The following is a 27,091-nucleotide window of genomic DNA, read 5'->3' as shown; positions in this document are numbered from 1 at the left end:
TGAAAATTAATCAAGATATTTAATACAGTGCAATCCATAGTAGTTTCTTAATTAAAATAATTGTGTGCATGTATCTGAATGGGTTATCAATTATCACAAAAAAGCAATAAACATTGTAATGCTAGGTAGAAAAATGTACAACTGAAATTTAAATCTTCCCTACTTCCAAGATAGCATTTGTCAATTGCAAATCATTATCACCAATTAAAATGGGAATAGTGACTACATTGTTGTGGTGACAAACACAAGGCTGGCCACACATCAGTCAAGGGATATAAATATAATTTGCAAAGAACTAAAAACCTAAAGCATTCTTGCACCTAAACACAATAAGAAGCCGATGGTGGCTTACGACTTTTCCTGGTTTTTAAATGCTTTACAAGACTTCTAGACACACTTAAACTGACTTAAAATTACAGAGTGTTTTTCAGCTTATTTCAATTCAATATGGCCCAAACTTTGAAGATGAAGATCCAGCAGTGGCAGTAGCACAGTCCATAAGCTGAATGTGTGATTTTGCAAATACCTTTTTACACAAATTCAACCGCATAAATTGCGGGCAATTCCCCCTGCTCCCCTTTCTTTCCTTTGTGTAGACCATGCTATGCAGAAAACAGCAATGCAGTTCCCACTGCTTTGGGTTAAAATTAAAGATAAAGACATTTTGCTTATGCTTTCTCCTCAACACAACACATTTGCACCCAGAATAGGTAATCAAAGTCTTTTTCCAGCCAGTTACTGCTGTGGTTACATGGTTCCTGCCCAAGCTTCCAGCTCTTTCATGTCATCATCCTCCTCTTCCTCTTTCTTCTTGGCTGCAAAATATCAAAAGAAAACAAATGAGTGGGAATCTTGACAGAACCCTGTCTCGATTCTTTGGGGGAGAGAAGCCTCTGTGACACTGACCTAACCAATAAATGAAGGACCAAATGACAGTACAGGAAAAAAATACACAAGACCTTTTTGAATTGAAGGAAAAGGTGCCTTCTGAAAAAGCCAGCATGGGCTAAACTTTCTGATATTACCACTTCAAGTGGAAAGAGACAATAGTTCACAAGGGAAGAATCCAAACGTGCATGAAGGTTAAGATGCGTGCACCAGCAGTGTCTGTTTTCCATAATCACCAAGCCTCCAAGGAGAAGAACCTGAGCCTTCGGCTTCTGAGCCCCTCTGACAGGGATATAGTTTCTTACAAAAATTCATCTGACATCTCCAGTATTACAGTCTCTCCCCCATAAAAAATAAATTCCTTATTCCATCATTAAGTCCTCAAAGTGCAACAAATGAGGCTACTGTGTTTTGGTCTAGCCAAGTACAGAATTTGGAGACCTCCAACTCTTGTGTCAGTTCAAGCTCTTCAAGGGGCTGAAGAGCTAACAAGCACTGGGTACGTGCTACTTGCCCTCTTGCCATGCTCACTAGGAGCTGGTTGGATGTGGATGTTAAGCAGCAGGCTACGCGCTGCCTTGTTATCATTTTTGGTCCTTCCAGGGAAGCAAATGCTACTATTTGTCATAATGTGAGGAAAACCATTAACTCAGCAAAAATGTCTTAACAAAGCAATAGCTGCAATAATTTTGGAAAATACCAAAAAAACATGTCATTTCGTCAGACAGTGTTTTTGGTTGAAAGGGGGGAAACCAAACTAAAAAAAGAGTCAAATAATTCATACTCAAAATGGTTTGTGTCATTCCAAATGAAACATGTACGTAAGAGAGAACTGAGTCAGCTTTAAGTCAAACTCAAGACCTATCATTCGTACAAGTTTGGAATTTGTTTTTCTATATTAAGTTCTTCCAGTCTCTGTTAAACAAAAACAGCTTTTGCCTGAATTTCTTCTGACATCAACTTAGCTGACAGGCAACAGCAAAAAATTTCTCATTCAGACCGATTAAGTCAAAATCCAGACAGCTCCTGAGAACCAGAAAAGCAGGAAAGCTCACAATCATTTTCTATTCAATGAATATAAAGGAGGTAATAGAGTCAGCTCTACTGCAGAAGACACATTACTTATTTCCAAAAGACACATTAAGCATGTACCTGCGTTGTTAGGTAAAGTAGTCCCTTTGAAAGTGCGACCCATGACGACCAGAAGTAAGCTTTTAATCCCAGTGTATATTAAGTCAATTTTAAGAGAAAAACAATTTAGGTTAAAACCCCCACCACCACACAAAATCCCCACCCACTACCACCCCAGAATCCCAAGGTTTCCCAAATGCTGGTGTTGGAGAGAGTTTTAAGTAAAAAGTAGCATGTCCTTTAAATACATTAATGGAATTCTAATTTCCATCCAAAAGCAGCTTAACATAAATTCTACAAAATACTGAGTTTTATTCTCATAGTTTTTACTACAAAAACATTCATAATTTTTAATTTTTATTATTTTAGGAAGTGCTACGCCTACATAAGTCTTATGCTGTATAGTTACTTAAATATGTGCACAGTTACAATGTCTCTTACTAGAGCGCAGTCACTACTACCTAATATAATTCAAAAAGTATATTTGGGTTCAAGTCAGTATGTTTTAATTTCCATACCCAAAGAATATTTAGAGCACAAACCTCATTAAACCAGCTAGGAAATAAAAAGGTTATGCACACGTTCATTTAAACTGTTTCTCCTGCTGTTGGATCTGAATCTAGATAAAGTCTCAGATTTAAGATACTTTGATATAACTCACTCCCCTCTCATCAACACTTGTCAGCAATTCTGCCTAGCAAAACAGAACTAGAAAAAAACAAAATCAATTATGTCAAAATAAAAGAACTATAATGCACAAGTAGCAGACTTCATAGCATGTCACCTAAAGCAGAACCTTGTTTGGCAGTGTCTGCTGCTTCCCAGGTCCTTTTAAGCCTGGAAAGGCAGCAAGATAATTATAGATACACTGACCAATTGGGACTCTTTTCATCCACTAGTTTTTTGGACCTTTTTTCCCTAAGCAAGCACATGAAATAGAGTTGCAAAGTCTACAACTTATTCATAATACATTAAGGCAGATTCAGCAAAATAGGCTAGTAAAGCTTCATATCCCATTAATGCATGCCAGAGGTATTCCAACTCCACTATATTTCATGAGGTATCACTTCTAGTTCATAGAAGAGTGATTAGTTCAGATTTAACAGCAGCTTTGAACTGTCTGTGTAAATACGAACATTTCTTGCCCGCTCTCCATGTAAAATCATCACACTAACTAAAATTTCGTAGATGTATGTGCTCTAAGGCTGGGATGACCCTAAGTTTGGTACTGTCTGGCTCAAGTACATGCAAACCTCAGAGAGGCAACAGCTGTCCCCAAAGAGGGGACTCTGATGTTAGTTCCTCCTAAAAGCCAGAAAAACAGGAATCAAATTAAAAAAACAAAGCAGCAGCAGCAAGGAAGTATGGTTCAGTGTGGGGATCTGAACCAGCCTGGGACTAATTCTGAGAGCTAATTTACTCTCCGCTTCCTTTTATAGCCTTGGTATGTTTGTCAAGACTACTTCTCTGTTGGGCCAGCAGCAACTGGTAGAAGGCTTCCTTTCTCCACATCTCCACTCTACCCTGAGTGTCATCAACGCTGTAGATAAACTGGTAGCGCTAGAATAGATAATAACCATTCCTGTGATAGCTATTAATTTTCGTGGTTCTTATGAAAGGCAGGTTACCCCCATGGAGAAACAGCACTAGATGTAATTTGTGATTCACAAAGCAATTTCAAGCAAAACGTCTGCGTTGCCTGCAGCTAGATCTCTCAAATCTGAGGAGCTGGGAGTTAAATAAGCATACTTTTTAACAATCCAAGGTGTTTCTGGTAAAGCTCCATACATACCTGGCTTTGATGGTATTGATATTGAGGGCACATTTGGTAGTGGTACTGTCTCGGGACCACTTATTTCCAGCAAGTTTTTGTCTAGTTCTTCTTGTTCTAGTTCCTCTAGTTCTGCCATGAGTTCATCCTAGGTTTTTAAAGGAAGAAAAAGAAAAAAAAGGAAGAAACTAAGTCATATTTATTTGCAAGTAGATTTAGCTGGTCATATTATTAAAGAAAACAGCTTAAATGCACAGGATCAGAGCAAACTGAGGAGATGAAGAGTCTGATTCTTCTTCTGAATTCCTGTACATGATCTTTTGGAGGGTGAGGAGGGTGGGGAAAGAAGTAAAGAGAAGAAATCTAAGTCCAAACATTCTCAGATCAGGCCATTCAAACCATTCTCAGCATAAAGTCAGAGTCACAGCTGCTGTATGCACTTGTAGGAACAGCTTGTAACAAGTTTTAGGAGAGATTTTATATCCTAGTACTACACCTAGACACATGCAATATGCAGATCTTAAAAGAAAGACCTCATATGAGTCAGCATCCCTAGAGGTATTTAAAAGACATGTAGATGTGGTGCTTAGGGACATGGTTTAGTTGTGGACTTGGTCGTGTTAGGTTAACAATTGGACTCAAGGATCTTAAGGGTCTTTTCCAACCTAAATGATTCTATGATAAAAACAGAGGCAAATTTAAACCATACCTCATCAAATTCTTCTCCGAATCCTACTGGCTTTGAGATGGCTGTTGAAATCTCATCTGCCAGCTCTTGCTGTTCTGCAATGTCCTGCATTAATTCATCTACTTTATCAATATCCCTGTAAAAGAAAGTAAAGAGTTCAATATAATCAGCCACCTTCCCAATCAACACTTAAGACTGTATTTCTTGGTTTTTGTAGAAATGCCACACCATGGTGACATTTACAAGGTCCCTTCCCAAAATATACTTCACATGCAAGTCTGAATTTTATCCCCCTGGTCTCAACAAAATTATGCATGTATTTTTTACTTTTCCCCAAAAGCTTAGCTCGGAGCAGTTACATATGGAGGCTTCATATGAAGAGGTTTTGTTCTGCATTACTAGTATTAATAATAATTTGCTGTTCCCTGATCCAGCATTATTACATTACATCTGCAATATTTGCTTTTGGAGCAAGTACAACATTCCCATAATGCAGTTTACCTTTAATTATTGCTACATACACAAACTCCACTGCACAGAAAGAAGTTTAAGTCTCCCCTTGAGGCTTAAAATTCTTGCTGCTACTAGGTGGATCTGTAACTGGTGCACCCTCCCATTTGCTTTAGACTACACTGGTGCTAGCTGCCTTTTGGACGAAGGCAGCGGCTTTGTACTGTATAAAATGGTGGCAAACTGAGAAAGCATCAATACTTGCATATTTTGTTCAATATGAAAGTGTATCTAGTATTTTAGTTTAAGTTAGAGCCTTTTAGAAGAAGGTTTTGCTACTCTAGCTCTACCTTTGGTTATGAAACACCTGGCATTTAGCGATCAAACAAATGACAAACTAAAGGTCCTACAGAAAGATGCAGAAGGGAATAACTTACATGTTGTCATGAGCAGCTTTCATAGCTTTAGCAGCAAACCCCATATTCTTAAGCACTTCAGTGTTAGTGTTGGCATTCTCAAGGGCTTCCCTCTGAAATTCAATTGTTGATAATGTGCCATCTATCTGTGCAAGCTGCTTCTCATACCTCTTCTTACGCTTTAGGGCCTGAAGAGCAGCTGAACAACAAAGAAAAAGGTAGGATTTGTGAGATTTATGCCCAAAACAGCCATTCACATTTTGCAGCAAATGCCACTCAGTACAGAGAAATATTTCACACATTCCATTGTTTGTTGTCCAGTTTTCTTCCTAGATAAACTAAGTTGCCTAACCCTTGTGTTTGCCTCCTTCAACAAAATTGTTTAAAGGTGGCCAGATGCCTACTGTCCATTGCCTGTCACATGAAGGATGCAAGCCAAGAAGCAACTCAAGGATCGGTAGTCCAGTCACTTGTAACACACTGTAGACCAGAGACTACACTACAACAAACAGCAGGCTTCAATGTGCAAGCTGATCCACTTAAAAGTATCTTTGTTCACCATCACTCCCAATATATCAAGGTACAGTTGCTGGTGTAGCTCCTGTCAGATGAGGTTGTGATGCTGCTGCAGGTCCCTGCCAGCCAGCTGAACTCCTGTGCCGCTCCTGGGAGAAGCAGCTCATTCAAATACAAAGCAAGAGAAATGTTTCTTCAGTTTTGCTACTTAATGCTGTGAAATACACGTATTTGTAGATACATTTATATATAAACAAACTTTGTGCATGTTTCATATTAGTCCTACTACAAGGTACTGTCCACACAACAGTTTCTACTGATAGACATGAGAAGAGAGATGCCACCACTTAAATTGGTTTGAGCAATTTGCTGCTCGTAAGCACTTGTACAATGCCTGCTCTTGCAAGAGGAGCCCACCCATGACAGCACCAACACAGAACTCCACACCCACAGAGACCAGCTGGTGTGGGAGGACTGGTCCAACTCGCTGCACAGCTAGGCTTCTCCAGCGCCCTCTGCAACGCTCGGCTCCACCCCACCCAGACAGGTATGCATCCAACGGGTGACAACAGTCAACAGCCAGCTCTTCCCGAGACCTGGACGGACAACAGACCGGTGCACATTCATTTCCGAAACACTGACAGCGAACACAAACTAGATTTACATACAATCTTGCCTGTATGCAGCTAAAAGTTTTGGTAAGAGCTGCAGTGTGGGCAAGATCTGCCAAGCACTGAGCGCTGCTGACTGATGAACCAAGTATCACACGGAGTGAGACATGAGTACAGCTTCCCTTCATGGCATTTCTGCCTCCCCTCCCGATACGAACAGACCTGTCCGCTGCATGACAGTCTCGGTCATATAATACACCCGGGTACTTTAAAAACTCAGCTTGGACACAAACTGCTCTCCTAACAGCCTTACTCTCAGTTTCTGAACTCAGCCACATGCACACTTCATTTCTTCAGTGCTCTAATCTCCGAGAGACTCATAGCCGAAAACAGTTAACAAGATACAGGATCAGCTCTGCTAAAAATCAACACTCTAGACCTCCCAACAGCTCAGTTACCTGCACCAGGAATGGTGGCAAATAAAGGCTTTAAATCTTTAAATCTCTAAAAGACATTATTTCAAACCTTTGCATATTTTTTGGAGGGAGTCAAAAACAAGGAGTAGGAAATCCCGACAGCAGACAGCTTCCCTTATCTACCCTACTAGAGGGATGATAACTTCGTGACATGACGAGTGTGTTCCTGAAACACAGGCAAAGTAGCTCCTCTCCTATAAGCAGATTAAGCCTGCAGGCATCCTGTGTATTTTGTCAGATGTCATCTTGAGAAGCTTGACAGTCCTTAAAGATAACGTCCTGGAATCCAGAAGTCCTACATATACCTTCAGTTCTACAATTGGTTGTGAATATGCTGTACTTGATTGCTTTCAAATTACACTAATGTATTACAGAATAAAAAAGTATTTTGTGAAGGTACAGCTAAGGTTGCCAAGCACGCAAAGTAGCACAGGTTGATTTAGTAAAAGTATTCAAAAACGCAAAAGCACAGATCACAGAAGCCAAAGCACAGAAGCCAAAGACCCAAAACAAACCCCTTCACTGACTTGCACTCCAATAGCCAGTAAATCCCACATTTCGGGGCCAGTCCAACATCCATTCTCGTTTGACAGGAGTGGGAACAGGACTGGGTTTTCGTGTAACACAAAGGACAATGTTTGCTCTGCAGAATCGAGCACAACACAAGTATCATCTGAAACATTCCAGCTTTATGCCAGATCATAAAGTGATGAGCAACACATTACTGGTATATTTAGTCTGGTTAGTTTTGTGCTAATGGTTTAATTAAGGATATATAAAGTTTTCTTACTCAGAAAGATAAAACTGTTAATAGGCTGTGTTTATATAGCAACAGATGCTGGGGAAGTGTCAGACAGTGATAGGACATTCTTTATTGAGGATTTTGTGCATCATGGAGAATTACTGGCAAAATCAGAGATTTTATAACCATTATACAAATCCAAGTAAAGTACTACAATTTACGTACAGTTTCCCACTATAGTTTTCTCTGATAATAGCAACAGTTTATGTACATTTCATGATTATGTACTTTTACAACAAGCTGTTCAGACACCAAACATTACAAGCACTCCCGTTCCCACACACACCAGTTCAGTGTACCAGAACTGCAGTCCCCAGCCTTCACTCTGTTTTATAGAGCCTTGCCTTGACTAATTTCTCACTTGTATATACAGATCAAGGCTCCTGCTTTTACAAAAGCATGGCATGTAATCTTCTAGCTTGCAGAACCGAGCAGTGATGGCCCCAGAAGACCTGGAAGATGACACACATCTCCCACCTGGGTGCAGGCTGCAGCACTGCTACCTGCTGAGCTCCTGCTGAACCGCCTTGAGTTCCTGCTGGTCTCAGCCAAGAATCAACCATGCTCAGATCTGCTACGGCCAAGAGCCTGACATGCAGACAGACCCCTGCCAAGGAACAGGAATATCAACATGCTCGTTTTAAAACTTGCCTTGTTTCAGGTGAAAACTTAAAGTGGATTTGTGGTCTTTTCTAGAAATGTTTCCAACTCCTTCAGACCAAAAGTGGCCAAGGAAGATATTTATATTTTCCCCTCTCCTTTGTGCGGCCAATGCAAGGATAAAGCTTCCCATGGCCACAGTGCCCACCTGTACCTACTTAAAGACACTGAAACTAGAAATGCCTGTTTCAGTAGCCTAAAAGGAATAAGGACTGATACACAGCCCCGGCAATAAACACAGGGTCATACATAAAGCTTCTGTGTCTGGACAGTTCAGCATAAATATTTAGCATAGGTCAATTAACATCAAAGTGATAAATGAGTTTCTGCAATGAAGAAAATCTTACACAAGAGATTGCAATTTTTTGCAGCTAGAAGCACTAAGGAATGTAGAACAAGGTATTCAGTGCCTCAAATTAGATGATCACAACTTCCTGCAATTTATTTTCACCTGTGTTTCCCTGCTTAACTATCTTTAAATGTAAAGTCCTTGTTTATAACTAGAAGATTTTATTAAGCTGAGAAGTTAAAAAAATAGCAAGTTAATTTAGGTCACTCGCATTCGTTTCATCCTGCAAATTTTGGCAATTCATTTCCCATACTCCTCCCCCCATAGAAGAGGATTTGCACTTTACATTCAGGATTCTCCTTGTTGCAATTAGCAGCGCAGTCCTTTCACGGTGCCCCTTTCACAGATGCTCCCAGGCATCCTCATGCAGATGCAAACACAACTCAGAGAATGATGCTCTGCACTACGCTCCCCCCTGCCTGCCCTCTACGCAGGGTGGTGGAGACTGCTAGGATCTCATGCAGACCTTTCTAATCGGTATTTGTCTCAGCTAGAGAACAGATCACTAAATGATCATTTCTCTGCATCTAATTTTTTTATAAAAGTTAATAAAAATGCATTTTCTTTCAGAGAAATACTTAAAATCTTGTTTGTGTGTTTAGGATCATTACAGTTAAGTCAGTTTTCCATCTCTTGGGACTGATTTCCCCATTGTCAGATATTTCTGGACAAGCACACCACATCAATACCCACAGCTCTGATCTCACAAGGAATTTCTAGAGTAAGGGTCCATCTGGAGGCAAAAATAGGAGCCATGCCAACCTCTGCACAGGGGCCAAGGGGCTTACCCAACCAGGCACAGGCAAGGGGGTAGTGCCACAAACTCCTGCTTGAAATGCAGGACCAGCAACAGTCTTTGGTAGCACAAATAATAGGGCTGCAAATTTTGCATATGTTGCTATCACACTTTACAGCGTGGTGGTACCTAACAGAGGTTTAGATCCAAGGAGGTGATTCTGTTTTAACTACAGCTACTTTATCTCTACTCTATTTAAGTGTTGATTTCTGAAAACCGATGAGCAGTTGTGCCACTTTTTTCCTGCAAAAGAGTCTTTACCATCTGTATAAATACCTACTGAAATCTTATGTACTGCCAGAGTAATACATTTTTATTAAGTTTCACTGAAGTCAAAGCTACAAACACTTAATTTGAAGGGAATGACATTGGCTCTTTTTCTCAAAAAAAAAAAAAACAAACCAAAAAAACCCACCAAACCCCCCCCACACCCAATAGTTCCCGAATTTGAAATAAATATGACACAGAGACAGTAGGCTAGAAATATGTCCTCTAGGATTATACACATGCAAGAAACGGATTTGTGTTTGAAGTCAAAGTGTAACACGGCCCAGGTTTGCTCTTCATGAAGACTGCTATCACATTAGGCAGCTGCGGAAGAGACAGTCCTCAGGACCCACACCCCTAATTACACCTTTACTGCTTTGAAGATAGCAATTACATAGGCAGGCAACATAATTTAATACCCAGCTTTAATTGCTGTGGAACTGCTTCAGCAGGACCTGTAACCATGTATTAAGTTTAAAGCATTTATTCTCTAGCCTAGCTAGACAGAGTTCGCTCATGACCCAGAACCTGTTGCTGGACAGATCACCAGCACATTTTTCTAGAAATGGCTGACTTAAGTTTTACAACAGTGAGATAATTTCCTTATCTTACAAGTAAAAAGCTACACAAGGTTACAAGACTGCTGGACCAGACTCTCACAGTAGCTTCTGCAAAGTGCCTGATATTCAGAGGCTTGAACCAACTAAGGACTGATGCTTGCTCTCACCATGTTGCGGCTGTGTATTTCTTATGGATCTCTCTGCCTTTATACAGAATAAAGCACAGAAAGACCCTGACAATGATCTCCATGTGGTACTAATGGCTTAATCGCAGCGGGTAAGCCTGGTGTGTTGCAGCTGGTGAGTACAGGCCAAGGCACAGCTCTCGCAGGATCACTCAGTGGGGCACTATTCTTGCACAGAGCTGAAGGAAACCACTCTGTATAAAAACCTCCCCAGCTCCTACGCACAGGACTTGCAACAAAGGATGCCAGAAACAGGTAGAGAAAAACAACAGGCAGTGTCCCTGATCAGCACTCACTGTCCCAGCAGAGCCTTCCCTCGGTGAGAAGTGACGCTCCAGTGAAGTTGCTCGATAACACCTAAAGTTTCTCCTCCAAGAGCGTCCTGCCTTTGGGTGGGGGTTAACTTACTCTTGGAATATCCCTATTACATACAAAAACAGTTTAGGAGGGGATTTTTTTCTTGCCCCCCCCCCCTTTTTTTAAGCTCAAATCTCCCACAGGTTGCACAAGAGGAAAAGACGACAGTTGGTGAACCACTTTACAACAACAAACTGACACATTACCCTCCCAACCTGTTATAGCTATGGATTAGACAAAATTATGCGAGAAGAGAAAACTGTTGGTAGACTTAGAATTTACTATTTAAAAAAAAAAGTTTAACATATAAGATAACCTTCACTTAATGAATCAATGCAGACCCAATGACAGCAAAAAATATTTGATCATTACATGGGAAGTTAGTTTTCACAAGATGACAGCAAGAACCTGCCAATAAACACTCAGTATTTTAGACAGCCTTTACAACCTGTACCTTTTCCTTCACAGGCACAGTGTGTGTTTTAGTTTGTAAGTCCAATGTGCATTATGAATTGCATGCACTTAAAATGTCCTCTAAAAAAAAATCAGCAGATAACAAAACTAGTTGTACTTTATTTGAATTTTAGTAAAGCAGAATACATAAAGAAGTATGCACTGGGGAAAAAGCAGGGGGTATATATATATATATATATATAAAAAATTGCAATTAAATTAAAGGTAATACATTTATACCGAACTGGGTGACTCCTGCCATCCATTAGAAGACAGTGAGCAGGCTCCAAATTATCTTCTCTGTATGACATTTTGATATATTCATTGTCTTTATCGTCAGCTACGACCAGGATGTTGGAGCCAGTTTTTATTCATAAAGATTTCACCACAGAGCTCTGACCAGTTAAAAGTGATATAAATAGTTTATGACCTCTTTTCCATTGGCAAACTAATATAAAATGTCTCAGTGTTAATGAGCATGAACCTCTAATCTCTGCAGTTCCTTTTTACACAGAAATTCTCACAAACATCAGCTTCTTGAGAGGAGGGCAAGTCCAGTAAAACAGCAGCTGAGTCAAAAGCAGTTAAATGTGGACTGTTTCAATTACTTGAACATAAAAACACATATAAAAGTACATTTGAAGAACATTTTACAGCCTTTTTAAGAACTCAAACTTTTTAATACATAAAAAGCTATTCCTTCCACTGTTGGGTTTTTGAGTGGGGGGGGGGGGGGGGGGGGGGGCTTTGTTGTTGTTGGGTTTTTTATTTATTTACAGTCTTCAACTAATGAACTACAAAATACTACTTTTAATCCCCTACTACTTTGAATTTCTGTGATAGCCCCCCCTAGAAAAACCAGCAGAAGTTTTATACTTACCGTTCAACCACCGTGAATAACAAGAAGCCAAGGGTTTCATTATTATGCCTACCACGGCAGCACCCAGCGCTCCAACACAACTGATAAGCAGGAACTCATGTTACGGTTTTCAGCCACTGCTCCTTCTGACTAATGAACACACAGAAGTAAAGAGCACCGAGTCATTTAGCCAGACTATCCTCCCCTGTCAGCACTCACAGGCTGAAAGGCATGACTGCTCACCCAAATAATTTCACTTTGCTCTCAAAAAATGCTATCTGTAAAAATTTAATTTCATGTATTTTTAAAGTATTTCAACCTGTATATAAGCAAATTACTATTATTAATACTATTAAGAGAGCTGTTCTAAGTCTTAAGATTTCCCTTGCGATATTTACAGCAGTTTGCTAGAGAAATAAGAAAAGTGTTCACTGTGATAAGAAGTTAGCAGGATAACAAAAATACAATTTTACTACATAGTACTGCATTCAGAGAAAAAAATTGAGTATGAACGGGTCAGTGATTTTGTTAAAAATCAACAACCCTCCTGCAAATAAGTACTGCTTATACACTTGTAGGACAAATAGTGTTAATGAGATATTTACGCATACAGCAATTCTATTGAATTAATGCTTTTAAATATCATTATTAGAAAAGTATAGATTAGTAGATAAAAAAACAAGGAAGAACTTAAAGACTTCTTTTTCTACACACTTGCAACTCCAAATTTTGCTAGCAAAAACATGTCTCAACTTGAGTGGAGCAGGACAATCAGTTACTTCAAAGAGCACTGGGAACAACTGGGAGTATAATTCAAGCGTTTCACTGAATTATAAAACATACTTGTACCAAGGTCCACACGTTTGTGAACCCAGAGAATTTGTCCCAACTGATGGCTCACAATAGGCACGTTTCCTGCCTATCCAACTCCTGCCTCTGCAAAAATCTGCTAAAAAAATCACACTTATACCTAAAACAGAAAGGCTTCTCATCCAGAGGAAGACACATGGGTTAATAGCTCTGATTACTCCAGGTGAGGGGAAAAAAAAAAAAAAACAACTTACTCTCGCATCTAATTCTTACATTCTCTCTGGCAAACAAGAAAAGAAATGGCAGCAGCAGAGATACCACTGCGAAAGGATACCAGTTGTATTAATATGGGATGAAGAAGTTCCACAGCAGCCTCAAAAATAACGTACACCAAATGTCAGCCATGCCAAAATAAATAGTGCAAGATAGCTGCAGAGGAGCTTCCCAAATGGGGGTCTGTTGGCCCCTCTGGCAGAAAGCCCAGGCACTAGAAATGATTGAGATAATCAACTTAATACTGTGTGACTGTCTCGCACGTTATATTGTGTATCCATCTATAACTTGCTCAACAGGAAGAAGTGTCATTTTTTTTGCTGCTTCTGAAAATACCGTTCCATCTTCCTGGCACTTGCCTTGGCAGCAAATGTAATCAGGAACAACATCCTCGCCATCCTTGAAATGGGAGAGACAAGAGGCACCAGTAGGTGTAAGAAGTAATTGGCTGCCTTGCCTGCCATGGAGTCTGCAGTAGAGTAGCTTAATCTTGAGCAACAACTGCTCATCTCTCATTCTATTGAGAATTAGCAAACTGCCTACAATATCTCAAAAAAATTCCTAAGAAGCAAAAGGTAATGTAAAGCAATGCACAGAGTATCCTCCAATGCTACAAGCAGATAAAAAGGTAGATATAAATCCCACTACAGTCTTACCAAACTTCTTTCACACCACTGAGTTCAGCCTTGAATAAATATCTGTCTGCAGGGATTTGCTAGCTCAGGAAGCTGTTAACCAGCTGACAAATACTCGTGTTGGTTCAAACCAAACCAAGTATAAAAGCATCCAAGCGGTATCTTGCCACAGCAGATCTGCAACACATAGCAACGAATGCTTGTCCCAGACCAGGCAAGTCTTACAAAATGCAGAAGCTGGCGACTCTTGATTCTCTATTCAGGGTCCCAGAGGTCAGATCTTTTCAGGGCGTTTCCAAAACCTTTCAGGGTATTTCCAAAACCACGTAACTACTCTAGATATAACAGCTAGAGAGCACCCTTGTCCTGCAAGCTTCTGCCTGAGCATTTTTGTTTTGGTGCTGTTTCCCGTTCTGCAAATACTTCCTACCCCTCCTGTGCTCCAGCAGAGCCTTGCCCACACCCTGCACGTTAGTGAGATTCCTACCCCTGAAAAAAACCACAAAGCCTTTCAGAGACAGTTACATGCAGGCCTAGTACAAAGGACTGAAGAGGAAGAAAGCAAGCATGGCCACTGAGCTGATACATAAGCATATTCCTAACTGGTTTTCCATTAAATACCCAGCTACACTGAGCCAAGTTGATGGCACAGCACAAAATGTCAGAGGTCCAAGAAGTCAGGTTTGATTTTAAGCATCATGGTGTGAAAGTGGTTGCGAGACAGAGGTACCAAAGCATAGTTAAAAATAAAGTCACATCAACTCCAATGCTAATACAGTGCAAAGCAGCATGACTTCCTTTCCCGTGAGGATCACCTACTGAGATCTATGATGTCTAGAAGACATACACAAGTCTAAAAGTCACTTTATCCTGAATGTCTGAGGTCATTATCACACATTTCCCCCAGATGCCAGGGCCTAATGTCTCCAGCGTAGCTCCCAGTGCTTGCGGCAGCTTCCTGTGCCTTTCTTTCGGGAGATGCTACGCTTTTAGTGGGGAATCGTGAGCAGAGTTCACTCTTGGTCCTCCACTTATCTTTCTGTGTCTTTCTACTAAACATCTAATAAAGTTCCCAAACCCTATCCTCAAAGCAAAGCAACTATTCCCAGCTCAGAGATGAACTGACTAAAACTACTTCAATAAAGCATCCAAACCCAGGCAGAGTGTACAAGAAGGTTTCTGTCCTATCTGTATTTAAAACACAAGATTAAAACTTCCTCTTGAGCAAAGCAGTGCCAGAACATTTAGTCTATTGTGCAAGAGATTAAACTAAACAATAAGCACTCCTGGTCTAAAAATCTATAAATACACAAAGGTGGAAAAAAAAAAAAGATAAAGAAAAAAGTATCCCATACAACAGCAATCAGAGCTTTGATATATGCAACACCCAAACAGAACAGTAACCAACCACCTTCACACCATCACTGACTGCGGCACTGCTCAGTGCTCTGGTCAGCATCGACTCGACCTTTGCACCAGCAATTGTTGACCTTGTTCCACATCCCACAGCCCAGACATAAGGCAGCTATACTTGAAGCGTAATGCACTTCCTTGTCACGCTCCTTAGTACATATCAGTCACAAGCAGTCATTTTCACAAGGAGTGCAGAAAGCGTGTTTCCGAAGGTCAGAATCCATTATTACAGTGCTATTTATTCCTGAAACAGTGAGTAATTCACTCAGGCTGAAAGTTCCAGACGGAAACATATTGCACTTGCAGAACCAGCAAGCTGAGTAACCTCCTCCTGGCCTGGCCTTCTTCAGGAACACAGGTGGCTAGTCCAGAAAGCAAGCAAACCTTCAGCCTTGGAAGTTGATACCTGTGCCCCTTAAACATCAAGGCAACGATCCTCTGGTCAATAATGCTCTGTAAAATAATCTCTAGGTGAGTCTGGGACAGCTTTGTCCAAGAAAAAAGGAAAAAAATGTCAACTACAGCGAGATTTGAAGCCCAAATGAGAAAACCAGGGAAGAGAGATCCCAATTACAGAGAAGGAGCCAACGGGTTTGTTCCACCCAGTTGGAATGAGCCTAAGAAACACCAGACCAGCCAAGATCATCTAGGCCTAATGCTTGAAACCATCACACTAAATCTGATCCACCCTCTTAAAGCAAAGCATATACCTTATTGCCCAATCTTCAGTGTTTCACTTCTTGCGGTCCTGCATGTCACTGGATAACGGCAGGGGACTGCAAGTCATCTCCAAAACTGATTTACCCAAAGCACATTTCTTCTTTCCAAATACAACTAGATATCTTCTAAGGCTGCTGGAATAAATTATCCTCCCTTACCCTTTTAAACTGCCCAATAACTCTTCTGTTAAAAACCTGCAGCTTATTTCACATTAGAATTTTGTATGTGTATAAAAGAAGATAATTGTTCAGAATTCAACAAAAGTTTAAAATTTTAGCATGAGAAAAATATACTTCTTAAGCACAACTTGGGATTCTCACAGCCTGCAAATACTCTTTATGGGTTTTCGTCCTTATTTTGTGATTGCTGAAGATACCTTGTTAAAGAGAACTCCAGTGAAAAACTATAATAATCTTCTGTATCCCTGCCAGAAATGCATCAGGTAGAGAGTTCAGCTCTAAGAAGACCTACTTCTGTTCTTGTAAGTATCTCAAAATGTTCTTTTCTCACACGGAAAAAAACACCCAACCAACCAAATTCCCTATGCTTAACAATAGTTCTGTGATTAAGTCACAAAACTCAGAAGATCCTACCTTTAAGTGGCCCATTTCAAGACTTCTCTTACCAGGGAATTAAACAAGTGTCTGCCTGGGTAATCTATCATGCATTTTCCAGCTTTGGGCAATTATTATTAGAGTGTTGCCAAGTCTAAGAATTTCACTGAGGCTGTCATAATATTTAGCATTTCTCTTAACTTCTCATTTGGTGAACTTACGCTATTTTGAGATGTGAAAAATTACTTTTTTCATGAATGCTCAGGTTCCAACACTAACAACTAAGGGGGAAAAGTGGAAAACACACCCAAAAGTTATAAAGCAAATAAGACGAACCACATTTATTTAATAAATAAATAAATAAATAAATAAAATCTGTACTTCTTGAATCAACCTCCAAACACTTAACTGGCAACACTGCAGTACATCTCTCAAGGCCAGAACTTTATTGCATTTTTTTAATGGCAATCCCATACTCTTAGGCAGTGATCAGCTCCAGAAGCCAGGTTTAGCAATAAGCATTGTTACTGTAGTCCTCACATCACAAGTTGATGGTGCTGCCAGGGAAGCACTTACCAGAAGAGGCTTTCTACCACTCAGTTTCCTCCCAGGACATTGCACATGCTGAGCCCACTGTAGTGATCCTGTCAGGACATTTTATTAAGGTACCACCTCCAAGGGAGATGTAATGACTGTGCACAGTTCCTAGTTAGCCCAATATGAAGTTTGCTTTGTATCAAGCCGTTTTATTTCATAACTAACAAAAATCACCTGCATATTTCTGAATATCACTGGTTGATGTTCCTGTCACCCTGACATGTATGTTTCTCTTCAGTTCCACTATGTTCGAGCAAAGTCTGTGCAGTCACATGGAAGTAAACATGACTTCCTTAAACCTGAGTAAGTTCCTGCCAAGCCATGAAGAGCACATACAATATGGATGTTTGGTAACACTTAACACACCACCACATTAGTGAGACAGTCAGCATGGCTGATGACAGCTTTATCAGAAAGGGGGACTCCAAAAAGACAGGTTTTACAGTGAAAGACGTTGCAAGTCTTTCCATGTGTGGAGTAACATGGCAGCAGGTATCCAAACAAGTTCACGATGCAGCTACATGGCCAAATTCACAGATGGTCACTATCAGGTTAACCTCAAGGGATTTGCACCAGCAGGATAGTGACTGTGTTACCAAGTCTCTTGGTTTACCTTGTGCCTAAATCAACCCTTGATTTCAACACGTCAGACCTACTGGATGAGGGACTGGGGGACAAAGACCTGTTAATCTTGTATTCTGTTCTGAAGCAATTGCTGTCTGGAAAGCGGTATGATCTGGTTATTGCTCCAGATATGATCCTGAAAGTGGGAATAGCACGGTCCAAGATGGACTATCAGTTGTACCACTACACTTGCTGACTTGGCTTCCCTTATCTGGAGGAGGGTAAGGAGCTGGGGAAACAGCTGACTGCAGGAGCATAGGCTGGTGCAGAAGCTCAGAAATGGGAAGGGAGCAGTCATGAAAGTCTGTACTGAGATCAGCCCTTGCTTGCTACACACAAGGATCAACATGCATATCCTAGTGTGTGCAAGAGAGATGGCTATCCTGGTTATTTGGACAACCCCAAACTTCCATCATTCGCTGCCAATCACTTGAGAGTTACAAGACAACAGCTGTCTGTATAATTACCCTATGCTTATATTAGCCCCTATAAAAAATGGTTATTGGCAAGGCTTCATTTAAACAATGAACCCGGAGGAAGCCATAGCAGAACTTTTCCAGCTAGGCTTCCAGCTACAAGGACATCACAGGCAGAACTATTATTCCTTTGCCCCAGCCAGGCACTGAGCTCCACCAAGGGGAAATTTCTGCTCTCCTGTGCTCCCACCAGCGCAAGGCCACTGTGGCCATTTCACTGCCCTCGATACTGGCCCCTAGGAAGGCCCACAGTGCCCACAGGTTCCTCACCTGCAACCTGGCCACATCCTTGCGAGCAGACCTGTGTGCATCTGCCAACATCTTCAGCAACTGTAACATCACTTCTGCTCAAAGACTCAACCAGGATGATTACGTGCAGAACTAACCTCCTTATCATCAGCTACGTGCTGCGGCCTTGGGTTGTCTGAGGGAAAGCCAATGGTCTATCAACATCTGATGCGTGGCCTGTTTAGGATTCTCCAACTGCAACCTTTTTGTTTCAAGCACTTTGTGCCAGGAGTTCCAGTTTGCTAGATGCCTGGCTGAAAACTTCATGGAAAGCATGTTAAAACATGTGAGCTGCTCCAACTTTTAGTTTTGCAAAATCATCCATTTTTAAGTGGCGTGAGTAAACAGCAAGATTTTACTTTACACCCCACCCCACACCTTTTACAGAGCCTTGCTGGCTGCAGAAGGTCAGGCCACATCCTCCCCACTCACATCACATCCCATACAAAGTCTCTGGAACAAGCAGCACATACTACTCCAAAAAACAGAAAGGGCAATATTAAAAACTTTTTTCCATAACAGATGGGGATTTCACAAGGGAGAGCAAAAAGCTGCCAAAATCATCACAGTGGTCTTTTCCCAGCTAGACTCAGAAAGTGCCAGCAGTACATCCCCCAGCCTGCTGCTGCCTCCAGCAAGTACAAGCGCCCAGGAGCAATGCAGAGCACCGTGTGCAGGCAAGAGAGGCTGGGCTGCCAGGAGAGGAGACACAGAGGCACATGGACATACACAGCTACAGCACACCTCTAGCAAGGGCGCCCACTCAATCCAGTAGTACGGGCAACACAGTCTGCATGAGCCCTACAAGAGCTTAGAGGTGGTGGTACCCTCCTAATGTAGGTCATTCCTGAACACCAAAGAGCAACTGCAAAACAGTTTGGGAAAGGAAAAGAAAAAATCCTTTTCCTGGACAGCACTGGCTGCAGACTCCTCTTGCTGTGACACCGTCCCTCCCTTCTCCATGTTAAATTAATCCCCTGCTCAGCAATGAAGCATAGTGACCTGTTTTCAGCTGGGATAGAGTTAATTTTCTTTCTAGTAGGTGATATAGTGTTATGTCTTGGATTTAGTACAAGAATGATGTTGATAACACACTGATGTTTTCAGTTTTTGCTAAGCGGTGTTTAGACTAAGTCAAGGATTTTTCAGCTTCTCATGCCCAGCCAGCAAGAAGGCTGGAGGGACACAACAAGTTGGGAGGGGACACAGCCAGGACAGCTGACCCAAACTGGCCAAAGGGGCATTCCATACCATGTGACGTCATGCCCAGTATATAAACTGGGGGGAGTTGGCCTGGGGGGGGGGTGAATCACTATTCAGGAACTAACTGGGCATCAGTCAGCAAGTGGTGAGCAGTTGCATTGTGCATCACTTGGTTTGTATATTCCAATTCTTTTATTATTATTATTATTATTATTTTATTATTATCATCATTATTATTATTTTCTTCCTTTTGGTCCTATTAAACTGTCTTTATCTCCACCCACGAGTTTTACTTATTCCCCGATTCTCTCTCCCATCCCACTGGGTGGGGGGAAGCAAATGAGTGTCTGCATGGTGCTTAGCTGCTGGCTGGGGTTAAACCACAACACTTGGCCATGTCCTTCACCATCACTTCAGGCCTGGAAGCACCAAGATTCGCCAGGTAAGGAGCACTGACTGCTTTTAATTCCAAGCCCCAATACAGCACCTTTTCTATGCTGACCTGCCTACCAAGCAGCATTGTAGATTGCACCATGGAGCGTACCTGAGTGCACAGCGCCTGGCCATCCCCAGCATCCCAGGAGTCCAGCTGGGATCCTGCTGCATGCCCCAGGTGACGTTCAAGTACGAGCACATGGTTCTTACCAGAATCCAGTCAGAATGAGCAAGAAGGGATTGACAGAGAGGCCTGAGTGATACAAGTGCAAAGCCTAACAACATCCCAGCCCAGATAAACATCGCACAACTCAGCACAAATTCTGCCAGAGGGAAACAACCTGGCAGTTTTCTGCACAAGTCTGAGAAAGTAAAAGAGAGTTAACCCAAATTAACAATTTGCATCACCTGCAAATTACAGTTTTTGAACTAGCACTAGGAGCCCTGAAGCAGGATTCAGTAACTAGGCCCAGAGCTTAATGAGATACTAGAATCCAACATCTAATACATTTGGAGAGAAAAAGTAATAAAAACAAAGTCAGTGGCTGCAAACATGCCAAGTTTCCCTTCTGAAAGGGCTTGACAAAGAACAGGAACAGGAAAGGATGTATTGCATCAAATACAGTTACCAAAACACATCTGACAGGACCAGAGGGTTTTTGTTTTTATTTATGCCACTTTTTAAAGCTGTTTTAAAAGGTGTCTGTGAACCCCCCCCATTCCTCCCAAACCGTTCTATAGTACAGCAATCTGTCTCCAAAAGTCTCTGTTAAACATAGGTAGGGTAGAATTACAAACTAGAAGTTTCCTCTTGTTTTTAAACACCTATTTAAAAAGGGTAATTATCACACTTTTCCCAAGCCAGGTGGTTAATGCTCAACTCATTAGTCTCAGGGGAGATGAACGACTCAGGCCAGCACTGCTATCAGTACTCTTGCACTGAAGCTGTGGTTTACAGTTAAGCACCTGGAACTCAAAGATGCATTTTACATTAGACTATGACTTGAAACACAGAAAAGGCAGGCTGAAGTACAGCAAGAACGGCTGGATAGAGTTTGCTGTAGGACTCCTGCTTCCGCTACATCAGCATCTTATGATTCATGGAAACAAAACCAGGTTCGTGTTATTTGATTCTAGGAGCAGAGATCACTTCTCTTGCCAAATGTCAAGCAGGACCTTAAAAACATGTTCGCAAGCAATGCATTGATGTCTAAGACCTTACATACATGGTCACAGGCCATTTGAGCCTTTGCCTGTACCCAGGCCTGAGGTTGCAGCTTTCTCTTCCTTGAATTCCAGATTGTTGCAACATTTTGAACCACTCAAACTTCTAAACAAAAATGTCCATGCCATCACGCAGGCATGCTTCCATTTTTTAATTAATGATCAGCTGGCCCCCTTGCTGAGAGATTGCACGTCACCCTCAGATTTTATCACAGTTAGTACCTCTAAGCTGACCAAGCAGGGGACTGTTGCCAGGAGAGGCAGAACTGCCCTCCTCCTTCAGTCACATTCCTGACCTCTCTCCTGCCTGCCAGCTCTAGCATTTGTGTGGTTAAGTGCAGAAAACATTATTTTTTTTATTTTTTTTTTTAAAGAGTTAGGTTTTGGCTGGATCAGCAAACTAATCCAACTCAAGCACTGCCCACACAAATGCTAACACCAGCAGAAGAGAAACAGGCGGGACAAGACACTACCGCTTCTGGCAGCCACATCACTCGAGATCAGCCAGTGCCAGTTCCACAGCCACACCACAATGCACCAGTTGTACGTTTCAGCCAGGTTAACTAAGCTGCTACAGAAAGGGGCAGTTCTGTCTCCTCTCCGGTGCCACACTAACCCTCCAGCAACAGGCAAATCAGATCAGCAGACTGATGTGACAGGTTAAAAAAAGGTAGGGGATGGTAAACAGTTCATTTTCCATCAGATCAGCCAGCTGAACTGACTTACCTGTGGCAGTACTGTGATCTATTGCGAGCTGGAGATGAGCATAAAATCATGACTTTTGGCTCCAGCCTACACCCAACTTCCCTGTTTGTTTTTGGTGCTGGGTGGAGAATAGGAGTGTTCTCTTTCCAGGAAAAGCCTGAATTATACAGCAGGAATCTAGCAGTGGGTTTGCATCCATTTTGTGTACTCGGTCACCAGTGCTGAAAAAAATAGCATTATATTTTTTTACAGTGAAAGAGAAACTTTGACTCAGAGAAGAAAAAACACTAGCTAACAGAAATCAGTGTTGATAGAAAATCCATGAAACGCCAGTCTCCTGCTAAAGCCTGAATATATTTACTGCATATTAGCACGATATTATGTTTTCACTCATTCCAGTATTTGTGGACCTAGTGTTCATTAACAAAAAAGGTAAAATCTAGTGGCAGGCAGGAACATAACTGCATTGATTCACCCTGGATCTAAACTCTAGAATGGACTACTTATAAAAATGGCACCCTAGGACAGTGTCTGGTTTCTCTCCCTACTGTAATCTTCATATTGAGAAATAACTTGAGCTTTGGGTTTCCACGAGAAACAGATTCTGGAATCATTACACCCAAAGTAGTCAGAGATCAAGGAATTAACACGTTGCTTCTTTGTGTGCACGTGCTATTTCTCTGGCAGCTTGGCTTTGTGCAACCACGCAAGAGCCACAAGGAAAGGAGAAAAACTGGAGCAGCAATGATTAAGATCAGGTTAAGCTATCCTGAAACTGAATACTGAGCCCCAGAACTTCATAACCCTTGGCAAGATCTAGCAGCTTTGTTAGTTTCGTGAAGTTTGAGTGCCTGATAAAATATCCCAGATTTGATGAAACAATGCCATATTGACAAACTGGAACGGAATAAAAGGATGCAGCAGCAGCACAGTACTTTCAAACCGTCAAGCTCACAGCTGCACACTTCTTTTGTTAAAGCAAAATTTATTTTCAGGACAGATTTAAAATCCAGTAAGATTCTGTCTGACTGGTGTTCAAACTACACTGTACTACTGCTACTTCCATTAACTTCACTGAGAGGAGTAAGTCCACTACTCACCGGCTAGAGTAAAAGTGTTGAGAAGCCTCAGGGAAGGGCAGGGGGGGGAGCAGAGATAAACACCAGAACCCACGCTGTTTTCAAAAGAATGGGCTGAACGCTTCTATGAGAACACATAACGAAACACAAGTATAACCCAAGTTCTTCCCAGAAGAGGGAATATTAACTTGTATCTTTCCAAGAAACCTTTCTAAAGATGAGCAGTCTTCTCCTCGGCATTTTTTCATCCCACGGACAAAAAATGACATGCGCATTAAAGCCATAACTGCTGGTCTAACACTCTCTAGAAGCAGCATAGCTGCCTTCGCACCGACCTAACACTTGGAGACTGTTGCCCTCTCCCTCCCCCAGGAGCTATTTTGATATTGTGGACTAATGAGAAGGAACTGGTAGAGTGAAAGAAAAAAAAAAAATTGTTACTTATTAAAATGACTTGAGCTCCTTCAGAATGCATGGTGATCATAAAATTGCCACATCTGTGCAGCCAGAAAAGAACAGAAAGACCCTGAAAAAAGGAACTTTTTACTAAAATTTGAAAGCCTCCCATGCCAAGAAACAACACAGACTAAGGAAATTTATTCCAGATAGTTATTCATTATAACTTCAGAATTTCATGAGGAGTTGTCTGGTTATACAGCCTGGATATCCTAAATCCAGATTATGAAAAATATACATGTATAAACTCATAAATTAATAAAAACCTGCATGTGCTTGGGGCAGGCAGAGGCACCAGAAGGCCTATAAGTTTCTGTGCTTTCGTTAGACTCCAGAAGTGCTGTAGGAATTAGTCAATGAGCCTTTAGAAACCCTGCTTACTTGGCACCCGACCAATCACACAGTGTGCTGGAGAGCAGAAAACGTTTCCTTTTGTTACCCCCAGTGTGCCAGATGCCCATCTTTCCTCTGAGAAAACAAAAATATCTTTCCAAGGCGGCTTTAAGCTTTCAGGTAAGCTCCCTGCCCCGCTGCTGCAGACACATATATTCTTCTGCCAGCTTTACCACAGCAGCTTCCATTAATGTTGGCATGACTGTCCAGCTGTGCATTACCCATATCCACCATCCACAGTACACTTCTCTATAAACAGCAGGGATATAGAGAAATCTCCAGAATAAAATGCTTAAGTCTTGGAGAACTAAGAAAGATTAAGGATTCTTTAACCTGTGGTTTTTAGAAGTTGATTCAACACTATAAAAAAAAAGTCTACTTAATTCACTTTTGTTTGGTTTTACTTAAAAAATTTTAATGGAAAAACTTTGATATAGTTGAAAAGACACTTTCACATATAAAACCAACACCTTTTTATTTTCACTTAAATTATGAATTTAAGAGATTTTGCATCAAAATTACATAATTTCTAGATTATAAAACAGCCTGAAGTCAGAGAGGAAAAAATCCAAACAACTCCATATAAAAAAAATGCAATTTGTTACAGCTCAACTGATGACTGACATCTTGAACCCAGAAGAAACTAGCAGGCCCTTAGTCTGTCCTGACGGGAACTCGCTTCCCTCAGAGATAACCAGCTGTCTTTCCTAGCAGCCCAATAATAAAAGTTGGCCTCTTAAGTTTCATAAGTCCTCTGGAAAAAAGAGGGTTTGTTTTCCACCAGAAAACCATCCCTAGCCCTTCTCCTTTTCACAGCTCCTTAATTACTCATCAGGATCCTGTCCTTCTGTGAGACCTTAATTAGTCTGACCCAGAATGCTGCTAGTGAATGGGCAGGTTTTTCTTCTTCCTCCACCTCCAAAGAAATTTAATCCCTCCACTACCCAAAGTGCTCCAGAGCACACTGACAGGCAGCATGTACAGAAAGGCATGGAGAGAGATGACATTACAGCAGAGCAAGATAAAGTCCTGACCAACCAGCAGCAGAAAGAGTTTAGGAGAAGTTAAACAGGACCAGTGTAAGACAGAGGATGCAGAAACTGCAGAAGAAGAGGAAGGCTAGAAAGTTATGTATGTTAGTTCTCCTTTTAAGCTCATCACCAAGCTAGGCAAAAAACTGCACAAGAAACTCAGACTTACTAAAACTGTTGCAATAAATTTGCTTTAGAAATTAACTCAGTTAAGCCTGAAGCCAGGCTCTGTTGAGGTCCTTCAGAAGACACTTGGGGCAGCAAGTCAGGCCTGTGCCATGCTGCCGCTTGCCTACAAACACAGCAAGCACTCCTGAGCTTGCTCCATTTGCACTATCCCTCAAATACAGGGCAAGTGAGAAGCCCTGATGCAGCACACTGTTCTGAAGTTTGAAAGGAGGCTTGAAATGCTAACTAAAGTAGTAGTATGAAGCAGAAACTGTTATAGGTAATTACTGTAAATTAACCCTTGCTACTTGGCCAACAGTTGTGCATTAGCAACTCTCAGTGCCACAGAGCCACACCACCTGCTTCAAGCCCTGCTGTTCTGCTGTGACCCAGCACAAAAAGGGCAACGTCAACACAAAAATCTAAATATGCTTTCCAGAAAATGCCGCTTTTAATGACCATTGTAAAACAAGCAAAAAGCTCATCAGAGCACCGAAATACATAGCTGACAACCTGCTGCTTATCTTCAGGCTGACAGACCACTAATGCATATCAAGCACTGCTTACAAATACATAGCTAGACCTCCCCCCGGCGAGCCGAGTTCTACCTGGTGATCACCAATTTCTAATATCCATTTATAAGCCACTTACAGCTTTAGGATATGCTGACAACAATAAAAATATATTTAGCCATAATCCTCAATTCGAGCAGCAGTTTGGTAAAGAGCTTTGTTTGACAGAAGAAAAAACAGCAACATAGTAAAGCAAGGCCTTATTCCACATTGATGCGCTGCTTTTCCAGCTACTCCTGCAAGCAACCAGAAACACCCTGGCTCCTGCTTTGAAATATTTTCCTGGCCTCTCCCTAAAGCGACGCACACACGGAACAGAAAGTGAATCTCGCACAGAAGAGCCAAGCAACACCGTGACATCGTTATCACGCGGGAGTGATGCGGCACCCACGTTAGACATAAAGGCTGCCCTTCCCGAGGCGGGGAAAGCCTGCTCCGGTATAAACCTTGCTGGGGAAGGGCAGCAGGCCCTAGAGAGCGGGCTGCCGCAGCTCCCAGGCAGCGCGCTATAAAATAAAGGCAACAAGCTATAAAATACAGGTACACACGTACGCCTGTGCTATACGCAGAGCGCAGCCAGCAACCCAACGGGCCGCCCCGGCCCTCCCCACCCCCGGGCAGCCGGGCCCGGCCGACCTGTTGCCAGGGGAAGGGACGGCCCGGCCCGGCCTCTCACCGCGCTTGTTCTTGGTGCCGTGCTTGCGGGCGGCCGCCAGCTCCTGCTCGATCTTCTTCTCCAGGAACTCCTGCTTCTTGCTGAGCATCTCCTCCGTGTCGCGGAGCCGCTGGATCGCCTCCTGCGGGGACGGGCCCTTCCCGGCGCCCTTCCCGCCGGCGCCCGTCCCGAACAGCTTCCCCAGGAGCCCCGACATGGCTGCGCCGGGCCGGGCCGGGCCGCCGAGGCCGCGGTGTGTGGCGGGGGCGGCGAGGACGGCCGTGGAGCACCAGTACCCGCTCCCCTCACTCCGTGCCCCCTCCTCACAGACCGGCCGGCCGACCGACCGCCAGTCCACCGGCCCAGGCCGCCGCTCGCTCGCTCGCTCACCGGGCTCGCCGCACCCCGCCGCCCCGCCTCAGCCCGCCCCGCCGCCGCCACCGCCCCACCGCTCCCCGCCCCCGCGCCGCATACGACTCCCGGCGTGCCCCGCGGCGCCGCGCCGCGCCAGCAGGCGGTAACCGCTCAAGGGGACTGCCGGGAGA

General features: G+C 42.4%; 1 protein-coding gene across 1 annotated transcript; it reads right to left on the bottom strand.

The window, feature by feature from the left end:
- Nucleotides 1-26,948, bottom strand: CHMP4B (charged multivesicular body protein 4B). The gene is made up of 5 exons (XM_069807538.1): nucleotides 26,568-26,948; nucleotides 5,366-5,543; nucleotides 4,500-4,614; nucleotides 3,812-3,938; nucleotides 1-815 (listed from the first exon to the last, which is right to left on the bottom strand). The coding sequence occupies exons 1-5, from the start codon at nucleotides 26,761-26,763 to the stop codon at nucleotides 748-750; spliced, it is 684 nt and encodes a 227-aa protein (XP_069663639.1). The 5' UTR covers nucleotides 26,764-26,948; the 3' UTR covers nucleotides 1-747.
- Nucleotides 26,949-27,091: the final 143 nt, after the last annotated feature.

This window comes from Haliaeetus albicilla, chromosome 2 (genome assembly GCF_947461875.1).
Source record: "Haliaeetus albicilla chromosome 2, bHalAlb1.1, whole genome shotgun sequence".
Taxonomy (NCBI): domain Eukaryota; kingdom Metazoa; phylum Chordata; class Aves; order Accipitriformes; family Accipitridae; genus Haliaeetus; species Haliaeetus albicilla.
The sequence above is the reverse complement of the archived record's forward strand: the minus strand, read 5'-3'. Positions and strand labels throughout refer to the sequence as shown.

Bases quoted from the DNA above. Each gene is read 5' to 3' on its own strand.
- CHMP4B (XM_069807538.1), bottom strand. From the start codon at position 26,763: ATGTCGGGGCTCCTGGGGAAGCTGTTCGGGACGGGCGCCGGCGGGAAG. The intron at 4,615-5,365 runs GTAAGTTATTCC...TTTCTTTTACAG, and splicing joins AAAGCTGCTCATGACAACAT to GGATATTGATAAAGTAGATG. The intron at 3,939-4,499 runs GTATGGTTTAAA...TTAAAAACCTAG, and splicing joins TCGGAGAAGAATTTGATGAG to GATGAACTCATGGCAGAACT.